At 37.9% G+C, this 14,607-nt stretch overlaps 1 protein-coding gene across 4 annotated transcripts in view; it reads left to right on the top strand.

Moving 5' to 3' along the window:
• Positions 1–14,607, top strand: part of ATP8B (ATPase phospholipid transporting 8B) — a 940,482-nt gene that overhangs the window by 661,149 nt on the left and 264,726 nt on the right. For all 4 annotated transcript variants that reach the window (XM_067137969.2, XM_067137971.2, XM_067137970.2 and 1 more), the window contains one exon: positions 4,990–5,201. In XM_067137969.2, the coding sequence (XP_066994070.1) occupies positions 4,990–5,201 (212 nt within the window). The remainder of the gene's footprint in view (positions 1–4,989; positions 5,202–14,607) is intronic.

Here is a 14,607-nt window from a genome sequence, read left to right on the forward strand (position 1 = left end):
TGCCATTTGAAGTTGAATAAATTGAAGAAAGGAAGGAGATGGGATCTAGACAAGTTAAGAGAAAACAGTATTAGGGATTGTTTCAGGGAACATGTTGCACAAGAATTGAATAAAAAGGCTGAAAGGAAACAATAGAGGAAGAATGGACAGTCATGAAGAATGTGGTCAGTAGGGCTGCTGAAGAAAGGTTGGGAAGAAAGGAAAGATCAACTAAGAATCAGTAGTTACCTCAGGAGATACTAGACTTGATAGATGAATGATAAAAGTACCAGAATGCAAAAAATGAGGAGGGTAGAAAAGAATACAGGCAATTAAAGAATGAAGTGGATAGAAAGTGCAGGACAGCTAAGGAAGAATGGTTGAAAGAAAAGTGCAAGGATGTTGAACGTTGTTCGGTCTTAAGAAAGGTAGATGCTTCATACAGGAAAATCAGGGAAACCTTTGGAGAAAGGAGAACTAGGTGTATGAATATAGAGAGCTCAGATTGAAAACCACTTCTAGGGAAAGAAGACAGGGCAGAAAGTTGGCAGGAACATATACAACAGCTGTATTGAGGGAAAGAAGTAGATGATTTGGGTCTGGAACAAGAAGAGGCTGTTGATACTGATGAAATGGGAGACTCAATTTTGAAGTCAGAATTTGATAGAGCTTTGAGAGACCTAAATAGGAGCAAGGCACCTGGAATTGATGACATTCCCTCTCAATTACTGACTGCCTTAAGAGAAACCAGCATGGCAAAGTTATTCCACTTAGTGTGTAAGATGTATGATACAAGAGAAGTGCCATCCGATTTTCGTCAGAATATTGTTGTACCTATTCCCATAAAAGCTGGTGCTGACAAGTATGAAAACTACCTCACGATTAGTTTAGTATCTCATGCCTGCAGAATTGTAACACTTATTGCTTACAGAAGAATGGAAAGACAAGTAAAAACTGAGTTAGGAGATCAATTTGGCTTCAGAAGAAATAACTTTACATCTAACCTTAGAGGAACATATACAACAGCTGTATTGAGAGAAAGAAGTATTGTATGCGCACTTTTTAGTGATAGATTTTTGTACAGTGTTGAGAAGTAAGGAGGGAGCACTGCTGGTTCCGGTAATACTGCCAACTGAATGGAAATGAAATCTGAATTGAATCGATAATATGGTCAATCGATATGAATTTTCTAAACCTTTATTGTCTTACGCCAACAACTGTGTCACACACACAATATATAATATTATATAACATTTCTCGATGCGAAACTCGTGCCTAGCATGAATTCTATAGTTTGGCTTTGCTGTGTAAACAACAACAGTACGAGTACGTAAAGTGTACGCCAGATGTCGCACAGCTATCATAAGCGATTCTTAGTTTGTGTTTCAAAGGTTGCCAATACGAATCTCGAAGATAACCGAGGTCGACCGATTCAGCACTAGGGTGTCCATTTATTACTAAAAAGTGCGCGTACAATAGATGATATGGTCCTGGAACAAGAAGAGGCTGTTGATACTGATGAAAGGGGAGACCCAATTTTGAAGTCAGAATTTGATAGAGCTTTGAGAGACCAAAATAGGAGGCACCTGGAATTGATGACATTCCCTCTGAATTACTGACTGCCGAAACTAGTATCCGTATGACATGTGATTGACTCACATGTATTGAATGGGTGGACCTTTGAAAACCTTAATTTACCGTGATCTTAGAGGACCACATTAAGAAGGACAAGCCCACATGCATGGCGTTTGTAGATCTGGAAAAGGCATTCGATAATGTTGATTTGACCAAGCTATTTGATATTCTGAAGGTGATTGAGCTCAGATGCAAAGAATAAAGAATTATCTACAATCTGAATAAGAATCAGTCTGCAGTGATAAGAATCAAGGGCTTTGAAAACGAAGCAGCAATCCAAAAAGGAACGAGGCAAAGCTGCTGTTTGTCTCCCCTCCTTTTCAATATTTATATAGAACAGGTGGTAAGGAAATCAAAGAGGAATTTGGAAAGGGACTCACAGTCCAAGGAGAGGAAATGAAAGCCCTGAGATTTGCTGACGATATTATTTTATCTGAGACTGCAGAAGATCTGGAGAAATTGCTGAATGGTATGGACAGAGTCTTGGGGAAGGAATACAAGATGAAAATAAATAAGTTCAAATCAAAAGTAATGGAGTGTGGTCGAACAAAGTCAGGTGACGTGTGAAATATAATTAGGAAATTAAGATGTAAAGGAAGTAGATGAATATTGTTACTTGGGTAGTGAAATAACTAACACCGACAGAAGTAAGGAGGACATAAAATGCAGAATAGTACAAGCAAGGAAGCCCTTCCTTAAGAAAAGAAAAGAAAAGAATTAGAAAGATGTTTTAAAGATTTTCATATAGAGTGTGGCACATGAAATTAATTTCATTATGGTCCATATTGATGATTTATCACTATTACCAAAGATGCGTAGGTCCTACCCATCTTTGTTGGTGCTGATAGTGGAGTGTGGCATTGTATGGAAATGAAACATGGATGGTAAATAACTCCAAAATTAAGAGAAAAGAAGCTTTTGACATGTGTTACAGAAGAATGCTGAAGGTGAGTTGGATAGATTGAATGACAAATGAGAAGATACTGAATCAAGTTTTATCGGTTTGGCAAAATTTGATGAAAAGAAGAGATAGAATTATAGGACACATCTCTGAACACACTCACTACCACTCATGGCCAAGCCTGTAGTTTCTATGGGGTCGCTCATTTAAATGAATGTTATTTTGCTAAGCAGTGTTTCAACATGTCTGGACATTGGGGTATTATGCCTTGTACTGTTAGTAATGATACTGAGCAAAAGAGCACGCCGTTTACTAACTCTCAGAACTGTATTGTTTCATATATTTAACTACATTGATATTTTGTAAATAATTATCTCTTCACCAACAACCTGCCTGGTGGCCATGATTGTTAAGATGTCAAGTCTGTATGATCTGACACTGCTTGGTTAGCTGGTTCAAGTCTTGTTGGTCAAAAAATTTTCACCATCAGAATGTATCTGGTAGGGTAGGGGTGGTGGTAGTATACAATTTCTAATCACTAGATTGTGTGCCAAATGACTGGATTCAGTTTCAAACTTCTCTGCATGGCTAATGTGGAGAGTGAGGGCATATGGCACTGTTGATGGTGATTTGTCCATTAGATATGGACATAAAGCCTTGGTGCTATTCAACAAGAGAAGCTATGTGCTGGAACCAGGTTTCATCCTCTCCCTTCCTACTATCATATATCCTATCATTCATTTCATCTCAGTAACTCCCCTGATGAGGTTGACATCAGGAAGTGCATGCGGTCGAAAAAGCTTGCTATGAAGATTCATCTCACTTCATACCTGACCCTGTAGAGAGATGCGCCCAAGGTTGGATATGGGTGCATACAGTTATCTTGTCACTAACATTAGGCTTTAGGTAATGGTTGAATATTTTGAGGATTGTCTACATTTTACTTTCTCTCAAAGTCACTTTGGTGGCCTAGCTGGATTTAAGTTTCTTGTTCAGGATTAATCATAAATAATTGCCGTCCTTTTCACATGCTTATTGGCAGTGAATGACGCACACTGAGCATATGCCTACAGCAAAATCCACCATCTGTTACAACATAACAGCATTAAACAAACAAGCAAGCAAGCAAACAAACAAACAAACAAACAAACAAACAAACAAACCCCATGACACAACAACCCTGTTAGGCCTTAGCCTGCCAAGCAAGCACTGCTCTGTCCGAAGGCATGCAAATTGTGAGGTGACTATAATCTGATACATGGTCAGCACGACTAATACTCTTGGCTTTCTTGACCAGGGCTGCTATCTCACCATTACATAGCTCCTCAATTGTAGGCTGAGTGTACTTTGAACCAGCCTTCATATTCAGTTAAAAATCCCTCATCTGGCCAGGAATTGAACCCAGGTAGAAGAAAGGCACACTACTACTACACCATGAGGCTGGCTGCACTGAACCTACAGTTTTGGATTTATTCATGAATTTTTATAGTTCCTTCACTTATTGCACTCACACACTAGGAAAGTGAATATGAAATTCCTTTCTAACACTCCCAGCAGATTCATGCTTTAATAACTGGAGGACATGAAAATATGTTCATCGTTTAGCTGAGAAGCCATCAGTGTTACAATGCATGAAGTTAATTCCTTAGTACTATACATGATTTATGGAAAGTTATCTCAGACTAATGAATCACATTGCTTCACAATAACATCACTGAGAGCATAGATTCGGTCATGTGGAAGTTGTATCAGTGATTTTCTCCTCACAAAATGATAAAGCAACAATCAGTGTTGAGAATCTCACTGTTATGCAGAGTCATGCTTATTTTACTACATAGTTTATCACAAGGAACATAAATGTGATCAAACTGCTGTGTAGTGCTTTAGAATACCAGAAACCAGATCAAAGTTGTTGAGAGTTTTCCTATTATAATTGTTTTTCTGTATAAGAGAATATGAAACTGTAACCAGAACACTAGTCTCTTTATTATATGCATGAATAACTACTGTAAGCATATTTCTCTGGCAGATCAAGGTCACAGTAATACTGATGTTTCTGTGTTCTGATGTAAATCCTACTTTTTAGAGTTTCTGCTTACTGTATGTCTTCTTGCAAGAACAAACTATATGTAAATCTCACAGTTAGGTAGGGGGGTGTGTGTGTATTCTAGGTTGTAAATGAATGAATGAATGAATGAATACACTAGCAGTACCTACATTGAAGTCAAATATAGAAATCAGATTTGAGCACTGTTGGTAACAGGAATGAAGTCATTTCACTGGTTCACATTCCTTCCATTGCTACAGAAATTCTGGTGGATCAATACTTTCTTCTGCATAAGAGAGGTAATTGCTCAACTGATGGACTGTCTTGAGGAGGCTTTCCATGGAGTAATGTGAAATTTACCATAGACCCTCTTTAAAAAATTAGTCTGTAACATTTTTCACCACACTGTATAAATATTCTGTTCCAGATTGTATTTTTTCTACTTTCCATGTGCCTGTTTTGTATGATTGCGTGTGGAATCTGGGAGACGCTCGTAGGCCAGTACTTCCAAACGTATCTTCAGTGGGATAAGTTAGTTCCCACTGATCCGCTAGAGGGTGCCACTGTGATTGCACTCCTTGTCTTCTTTTCGTATGCTATAGTTCTTAACACCGTGGTGCCTATATCTCTTTATGTAAGGTGAGTAGAGATTTTTCCTTCACATTTAACATCTCATTACCACTTAACACTGGTCTAATACTTGTGTGTATGTTGATCTTATGAAATATTATGTTTATGTTGTTTATTAGACAAAAAATTAAGAATGAGAATAAATTTGACACATTGCTTAGTTCTTCTATGATGATGATGATGATGATGATGATGATGATGATGATGATGATGATGATGATGATGATGATGATGATGATTCTTGGCTTCAGCAGGCTACTTTGAAGGTTGAGTCAAATGTTCAACCTTTACAATACCAAGATTCTTTATTATCTAATTATTTACAAATCATTTTTAAAAATATGACGGGACATGTTTCGTCTAGCTTGTAGACATCATCAGCCGCAAGAGTCTGTAAGAGAAAGCAACAAGGACAAGGACAAAGCAACACATTAAAATAATTCGGGTAGCCAAATACGTCAATTAAAATGGTGAAGAGTGTTCAGGATTTTTCAGAGCACAACACTTAAAAATATATTGTTGGCATTAAAATTAAAATTGTCCATATGGGATGATTCAGTAAAACTTGGCGTTAAGATTCTTCTTCTTGAAGGTGCTGTGTTGACATACAATATTCTGTTGTGTCGGTGAAAGTTTGATAATGTGGTGCACAATGTTAAATCCAGTTAAATCCAGTAGCAACCTAAGTATGGTTATATATAAGCCTCTTCCCTATGTTCTTCCATTCACTAATGTTCATTTTTATCGTAATTTATATCTCTCTTCACTCTGTACATTAGGTTAAATTTGTATATTTTATTACTGGAATAGTTTCTACAAAATAAAAATACAAATAAGAAACATTAAGGATAAACAATATTGGGTCAATGTATGTACAAGACACCTCAGAAAGGTGATAAAAAATTGATTTCTTGGAAGGACAAGGAAAAAGATCTACAGTACATCTTCACACACGCTAGTACAACACTTCTCTCCTCAGTTCCAGTTCTCTGATATATTTCTTTTCAGCCACTAGTAAGAATTTTAAAACAAGAAATGAATAATTCTCAAGAATGGCCCCCTCAAGGAGTGTGGGTGCATGCCTCCTATTGAAACTGTGATACAGAAATGAACTTGCTGCATGCTAAGAAGAAAGAGAACCAAGACTGAAGAAGGGCCAGCCCATGTAGGAAGATGTGGAATTCATCCTTCCCCTTTTATGTTTTTGCATTTGTCTCTGTCTTTTCTGTTGATCTCTTTGCTGTTACTTAGTATGTTCTACCTTGTGCTGAGTATTGTTATATATAAGATTATAAGAATCACTATGGATAAATAACATTGGATCAATGTATATACAGGATGCTACAGAAAGGAGAGAAAAGATCAAATTCTTGGAAGGACAAGGAAAAGATACACATCTTCACATATACTTCTCTCCTCATCAGTTCCAATTCTCTGATGTACAGTAGAAGTCTGCTATAGCGAGTACGGCATATAACGAGAACCCCGTTATAATGACAGTTTTTGTCTATCCCTTCCAAATTCCTATATTAAACTGTGTATTATCCTTTGGTTACAGCAAGAGTCCTATCACTGATGCATCCGTTATTACGAGCGATTAAGCATGCAGGAGTTTCCTTTACCGATATTTATACACCCCAGTGATTATGATGCATGCGATTGATCATCTTTGGTATCGTTTCCTTGCTATGTGCACTTGGGAACTTTTTGGTCGACATTCGAAGGTGATGTTGGATTACAAGATATTAGAATCATTCCGTATTGATGGTTTTCACCTTTACAAAGGTGAAAAATTGAATTTATCTTCCAAATTCAATATATCCTATATTCCATCCTTAGACGGAGTAATCAAATTCAAACATGTTTCAGCTCGTTTGAGCCATCTTCAGTGAAAAAATTGGAGGGGGGGAGGGGTTGAAATAATTTACATAATACAAGCTAAAAAATGCCAAAAAACATAATGAAGGAACAAATGAAAAAACAAAAGAGAGCCTAGATGGAAACAAAATTAGCACAATATAAAATATTTACGTCATCATGTAGAGCAAAAAACAACTTGCTGTGATTGTGTATCATGCATGTGTAGTGTAATTGTTGTAGCTCATAAGTAGAGCTCGGAAGTTAGGCAAAATGCCTTTTTTTATCTGACTGGATATGTTGAAGAATCAGATAGAGATAAATATGTTTTCGTGCATTTAGGAAGTGTAGAAGTAATTTTTATTTTGCCTTTTTTGCCTATTTTAAGATTTAAAGCCTTTTTTGCCTTTTTTGATCGTTATGCAATTTTTTTCCGCAATTTACACTTTTAAAAAAGAACATAATGAATTTCAGTACATCGAAGACAAAAAATAAGGTTGCACAAATTAAATTACATATTGCCGTCACAAATATCTATTTAGAATATTGTTTCCTGTAAATCATTTATTTGTTTTCAGGCAATCAAAAGCTTATTTTCTTAACTCATTCATTTAACCTCTGTAAATAACAGAACCTTTATTAGTGAAAGGAATGCACAAGCATAATGAATACCAGGAAAGAGACAGGATGAGGGAAGTACGTCTTGTCTCTTTCTCACACCCCTTTTGCTGTGACAATGCGTAATTGCCTGGTATTCCCGATTTCGAAATGATAAGATAATGCAGAGGAAGGGAGGAAATCACTTCTGTATAACAGGCCAAACATAAAAGAAGCTGTTAGTCTACTTTGAACTTGTTAAAGACAACTTGGGTGTTCGCACTGATTTATTTATCATGCTGAAATTTTCATTGTTGCGTGGTAAATTACATGGCTATGTTCGCGAATTCGGTTCGGATACGCTTTCTACTGATGGAGCTATACTATTTTGCAAAATCTGAGAAAAATCTATTAATCACGAAAAAAAGTACTTTATAACTCAACAACGAAACATAAGTCTAGGTTAAATATTGTTGGCCCTAAGATCAATTTAATATCAACAGCAGTTACAACATCCAGCAGGCAATCTCAGTTTTCCCTGGATCTATGTAAAGCTGTCTTGGACTCCGGAATTCCGTTCTGGAAACTGGAAAATCAATCCCTCAGGACGTTTCTGCAGAAGTACACTAAAGAAGAAATTGCATCAGAATCCACATTAAGGAAAACGTATTTGAATATCTCCTTTGAAGAGACCCTGCATAGGATTCGAAGCAGAGTTGCAGAAAAGAAGATCTGGATCTCCGTTAATGAAACTACGGATGCAATGGGACGTTACATGGCCAACGTCATCGTTGGAACTATGGAAGCAAAGCAAACTGACCTATCATCAGTATTTCTTTTGACGACAGAAGAGATGGAGAGAGCAAATGGCTCTACAGTGGCACAGTTGTTCACAAATTCATTAATGTTACTCTGGCCGGATGGAATACGGGACGATGATGTCCTACTTTTTGTCACAGATGCGGCACCTTACATGGAAAAAAAAAAAAGCAGCTACAGCCTTGAAAGTTCTCTTTCCTAAAATGCTCCACCTCACATGTCTAGCCCATGGACTGCAAAGAATTGCTGAAGAGATACGAAGTTTGTATCCTCACGTGGATAAGTTGGTTTCGAATACCAAGAAAATCTTCCTAAAATCACCCTCCCGAATCTGGATTTTCAAGGACATGGCACCAGAGCTCCCTTTACCTCCACAGCCAGTTCTCACGAGATGGGGAACCTGGATCTCAGCAGTCATATATTACAGCAACAATTTGGACAAGATACGTGAGGTACTTCATGCCTTATCAGTAGACGAAGTTGCTTCAGTTCGCGAGGTAAAAAAGTTGTTGGACCATGAAGAGCTCAGCAATGATCTGGCATTTATAACAGCACATTATATTGTGATACCGGAAGCAATCTTTAAGTTGGAGAAAAGAGATGATTCGCTGGTATCATCTATGGCGATCTTCGAAGATGCAGTAAATAAACTGCTGCAAGCACCAGGAGAAAAAGGAAACAGTGTTGGTGAAAAGTGTAAACGTGTTCTGAGTGCTAATCTGGACATTGAAAAAATTAAGAACATTCGCGATGTTCTGAAAGGTGAAAATTCTGTTTTAACCGGCATGTGTCCTTCCGAAATAGCTTGTTTCAAATTTGCGCCAATCACTTCAGTGGAAGTAGAACGTTCCTTTTCCATGATGAAAAACATTCTTTCTGACAAGCGTCTGTCTATGACAGTTGATACTTTGAAAAAGCACCTTGTTGTTGCTTGTAACCAAGGAAAGTAAGAGTAATTAGGCTAATTATGTGATAAATTGATAATAAGGAAATGAATGAGTATTTAAAATACATATTTTCATTAATAATGAGTGAGATTCCTCTTTGCTTTCACTCCTAATGAATGCCTATTTTAATTACCGTAATGCCTATTTTCAGTATTTCAAATGCCTTTTTTCCTGCCTATTTTAACCCAAAATAAATGCCTAACTTCTGGGCTCTACTCATAAGTGTTGGACTGAAATACCCTAGTGTGACTGAACAGTGAGAACAGAGAGAGAGAGAGAGCTAATTAGTATTATTGTGTGCCTGCATGCAAGCAGTTATTAGAGTTAGTTCATTCATCTTAAAGTAAACGCTACCAGCCATGTATTTATGTATTTATCTACCACCCTGTCATCATGTTACAACTGGTATCAGAATCGGGATCAACCAGTAGCATATTTCATAGTTTATAGATTTTTCTAGTGAGTAGAAAAAATTGATAATGAACAGCTCCATGCTTTTCTCATTAAGATCACAAGCAAAGTCAAGAATTAACCTAAATCTGTCAAGAAGAAATTAAGAGTGGACTGAAATCTAACGAATAGGAACTTGGACTTAAAAGTAAACTTACATCCAGTCAGGACAAACTTAAAACTGAACTCTCATCCAAACAGGACCAATGGTTCAGTGAAGTAAAATCAGAATTAAGTGAACTGAAAGATGGACAATTAAGTTAGAACAAGAAGTGCACTCTCTGGAAATAAAGTTAAAGACTGGCATTATGCAAGACATCAACAAACTGGTTGAAGAGCTTTTAAGGCAATGTCCCCAGGTTGTAGAATCCAGAGTTTGAGACCTGAGGGAAGAAGCGAGTGCCCTGAGTGGAAGAATGACAGCCAGAGAGACTCGTTGTAATGAGACAAAGTCTCTCATGTGCATTGGCACTGCCGGTGGCTCCAAGTAGCCTACGCGAGTGGCCTCCTTGGTATGCACAAGCCATGCATCTTGGTGGGTGTGCTATTTACCAACTGATGAACCCAACTTAGCACACTGGGGCTAAGCGCTGGCAACCAGGAATGAGTTAGGTGGAAAATTTATAATGTGCAATAACGGAACATTTATATTGGAAACAAGTGAGCCGGAAGTGAGGGGTAAGAGAAAGGAATGCTGCACCATCTAGTAAGAGGTTGTCTTGTAGCAGCCATACAGAGAATAGCTGACACTGGAAATTGTCATGCCCAGGCGTGATGCTGGTGGGCCTAGACATGATCTTCTTGCAGAGGACAACATATTAGAACTTGCTACAAAGAACTCCAGCAGGATTACTGTATTTGCCAAATCATGGCAGTGGTAATTGGACCATCCTGTGAACATTATGGAAAGATCAGCAGCATTCATGGCATCTACAGCGTGTTCAGCACCTATCAGAGGGAGATTATACACCGTGCATAACCTTCAGTGAGTGGGTCCATCGTCAACCGGAAGATTTAGTGGATCATATTTTGTTTACAGATAAGGGCCTCATTTACGAGGAGTGGCATCTTTAGTTGAAAGTGTTACAGGATGTAAAATCAATAACATTATTATTCTTTAACAGGGGTGGTACCTGTAGCCTGACAAATCCTTCAACATGCCCTTTGTCCTATACTATGTATGCGTACACCTTATTGGCGTAAATATAGGACGTAAAACAAATAAGAAAAAGCGAGTTCAAGGGGAAAAGGCTGCGCGGGGAGGACAGGGGGTCATAAATCATGTGTACTCTTTTCCACACTACCCAGCGGTAGAGAACCTGGCACGTTTTTTTAATAGTGGTATCCCCAGTAGGCCTAATCCACTGATGTTGGTGGCAGCAGAAACGAATAGAAGGTATAACCAAAACCTTCAATTTCCCTAGGGATCCAGGGCCTTTTCCTCGTACGAAGACCCTGACGTTGTTCTTAATCATTTTGTAGTGGCTCAATCCCTTCCATCTCATCTTCGCTGCTTGTTACGATCTCCGCTAAATGCTACGTATGTTTCCTACCTTCGCAGTCTGCCCTTTCTACAATCACGATGCCGCTACTTCACTCACCCTACTGCTATGCTCACTGCTGCCTGCCTACTCCGTTCATCACGTGACTCTGACGTCATCATTTTCTCCACGCATCGCCTTCTATGCTTGCTGTGTATGCCTGTGCTAACTTCTATTGGACACGTGATTTGTGGAATATGCTGGCTTTCTGCTTCTCTATTCTTCTCGACGTTTCTATACCACTATACATTCTCTCCTCCACCGCTCTAAAATTGAGTCTGCCTTTGTCTCGGAGTGGTGGAGCACCGAAACAACTGTGCTACGTTTATATTATCATTACCATCTGGACTATAAGTCTTCGGATTATTTGGTGAGCAAGACCTATCATAATGTTATTTTGACTCTAGATTCTTCTGTGGGCCATCTGCCCCAGTTGAACTTTCCTTTCGCCAGCTTATTACGCCATCAAAATTATGCAAGACATTATTTCTACTTAAAATTTTCAACCACGAACTGTACTACGGACAATGGAATTTTTATCTCGCATTATCTGCTTCCTAGGACCAATGCTACTTTTTGCAGTAATAATAATAATAATAATAATAATAATAATAATAATAATAATAATAATAATAAAACATCCTGAATAGTAATTACACACGGCGAAGAGAATCCTTTCCCCAGTTTGATCCCTACTTCCATTCCCATATTCCCTTCCTTTTGCATCTTCTTTTCTTCTCTCTTTTTTTTTTAGGTTGTTTCCTCTTATTGGAGTTTTACCACTCTTTATTGTACGCTCTATACTTATTCATACGGTTTTTGATGTATTTATGATTTTCTTTATTGTAAATGTGGCACATTTTTCTTGTTGTCTGAGGTTTCCTTCATATGCTTTACTGTCTAGCAAACTCTTGTCTGGGATTTACTGTCTTGTTGAGAAATGTTTAATTATTCATTTATTTATTGTTAGATATCTCTTATTTACATTGTTAACTTTTGGATTTCTCTTGTCCCTGTTATTTTCTCGTGGCCTAGTTCCTTCTCACTGCACGTTTCGTTATTATTATTATTATTATTATTATTATTATTATTATTTTTTTTTTTTTTTTTCTGATCCAGGGCACCCTAGATTTGCCATAAGACACAGAATAATATACAATAACAATTTTGAGGGAAGATAAAGAAGATTAATGTTTTAAAAAATAATAAGTTACAATTAACCATGTTAAATGGCATGAACTCCATATAAATGGTGACAAAGAATCGAAACTGAGTATTTGATGAGTGAGACGACTATCTCATTTTGTAGACTTCTCGCTAGTTTATATTTTTGTCGCCATATGACAAAAAATTTGGGAATTGTTCCCCTCGCGTCAAAGAAAAGTCCAGTCACCGTAAATTTTTTAAGGTTATACGACTCAAGAAAGAAAGGGATGGTTGGATAATAGATATCCTTTTTTTTCATTATCTGCATCAGTCGGCTGAGAGGCTGAAGATTCAAAGCGTACCGTAGGATCAATAATTTCTGCTTCGTTCCTCCGTCTGTCAATCGCTATAATATCAATCCTGCGAGTGCTGCCTCCTTTGGCGATGCAGTGGACTTCTTCGTACACTTCTAGAATTTTGAGATGAAGAGCATTAGCAATCAGGTTTCTGATGATGTTATGGCATTTGATCCTAAGCAGTTCTCCTTGAGGGAAACTCCCCAGCACATGTGGTAAGGTTTCATACTCACTGCAGTGTCTGCAGTGGCCTGTGCTGGTAGAACGTCCCGGCAGAGTACATACTGATGCAACCAACGCGGTCATCTTCAACATCTCCCTCCATTCCGAACAAGTTAAACCATCCCTTCTGGTAGCCCAAGAATTAGCAGCAGGAACTTGAGCAAATAACTCAACACCTCTTCCTTTCTGTGAATATGCACACCAAGCTTCATATTCGCGTGTTCTAAGTATATCGCGCAGTTGTCTAACAGATTTCGTTGATGTCTCTTCATTGAGTTGAAGTTCAGATAGGCAGCGAGTTTTTATTGCTGTGAAATTTCAAACAGCATTTACGTGCGAATCATTCACAGCTTCTAGCTTAAGATTGATGTTCAGCTGTTGAAGGTACGCTTCCCAAGTAGCGCGCATTAGTGCTAACCCTTTATATTTGTAGCTCGAAAAGATCATACTTTGCGGTGTGTCACTCAGAAGTTGTAGAATTTCTTTAAGTGCGCTTCTGATCATGTTGTCGGCTTTTAACAGACTTGATTTGGGAATTTTCTCAACCAAAACAATGTGGAAGGGGTATATCAGTGTGGGGCCAATAAACTGATTTATTACAGTCAATTTTTGGTGCGGTTGGAGTAAGTGAGTCCTGGTAATCTGATCTGAGTTAGCTTTCAATTTTTCAAGTACCTGATGTTCATTAAAGGCTAAAGTCTGGCTGAAAGTTGCCCTTAAATATTTTTTCTTCACTATTATTTATACTTCTAATATTTCCAGAGACCGTCACGATATCATCAGAATGAAGTTTACCATTTTCTATAATAATGGCATTTGATTTGTCTGCATTTATATGCAAACCTATTTCTTGAAGCAGATTTATGACAGAAGTGACTAGGATTGAAGCTGATGCTTGGTCTTTAGCTATGATCACCAGATCGTCGGCAAAGCATAGAGATGTTAAAGGTACAGTGTTAGGGCTCAATTGAAAACTATACATTTCTGATACTTTGATGTCTGTGAGTTTATCAAGGATGTGGTTTATACCCCAGTTAAATAAGAAAGGTGAAATGGGATCTCCTCGCATCACTCCACATTTGATGTTTATCTTATCTGTATGACCACGAGCAGTTTGAACTTGTGTTGTGTTTTCTGTGAGAAGGTTGACTAGTAACTTCTTAATGGATCTGGGTAGTATAGAGTTCTCTATTGTCGCCTTTAAGTGATCGTGTCCAATACTATCCAACGCTTTGCTGATGTCGAGGAATACTACGCAGCCCGAAATCTTTTTCATTACAGCTGTTCGTAAAATGCCATCAACAATATTCACGTTAATGAAAGAGCCAGGGGTCATGACAAAACCTCTTTGGAACTGGTTCAAAGGGATGTATTCCCTTACAATTTTATAAAGGATCTTACTTAATATGCACCGAATAATGGAGCAAATACTAATCGGTCTCCATTTGGAGAGATCATTCTCTTCACCGCCTTTATGTAT

Source organism: Anabrus simplex, chromosome 1 (genome assembly GCF_040414725.1).
Source record: "Anabrus simplex isolate iqAnaSimp1 chromosome 1, ASM4041472v1, whole genome shotgun sequence".
NCBI classification, from domain to species: domain Eukaryota; kingdom Metazoa; phylum Arthropoda; class Insecta; order Orthoptera; family Tettigoniidae; genus Anabrus; species Anabrus simplex.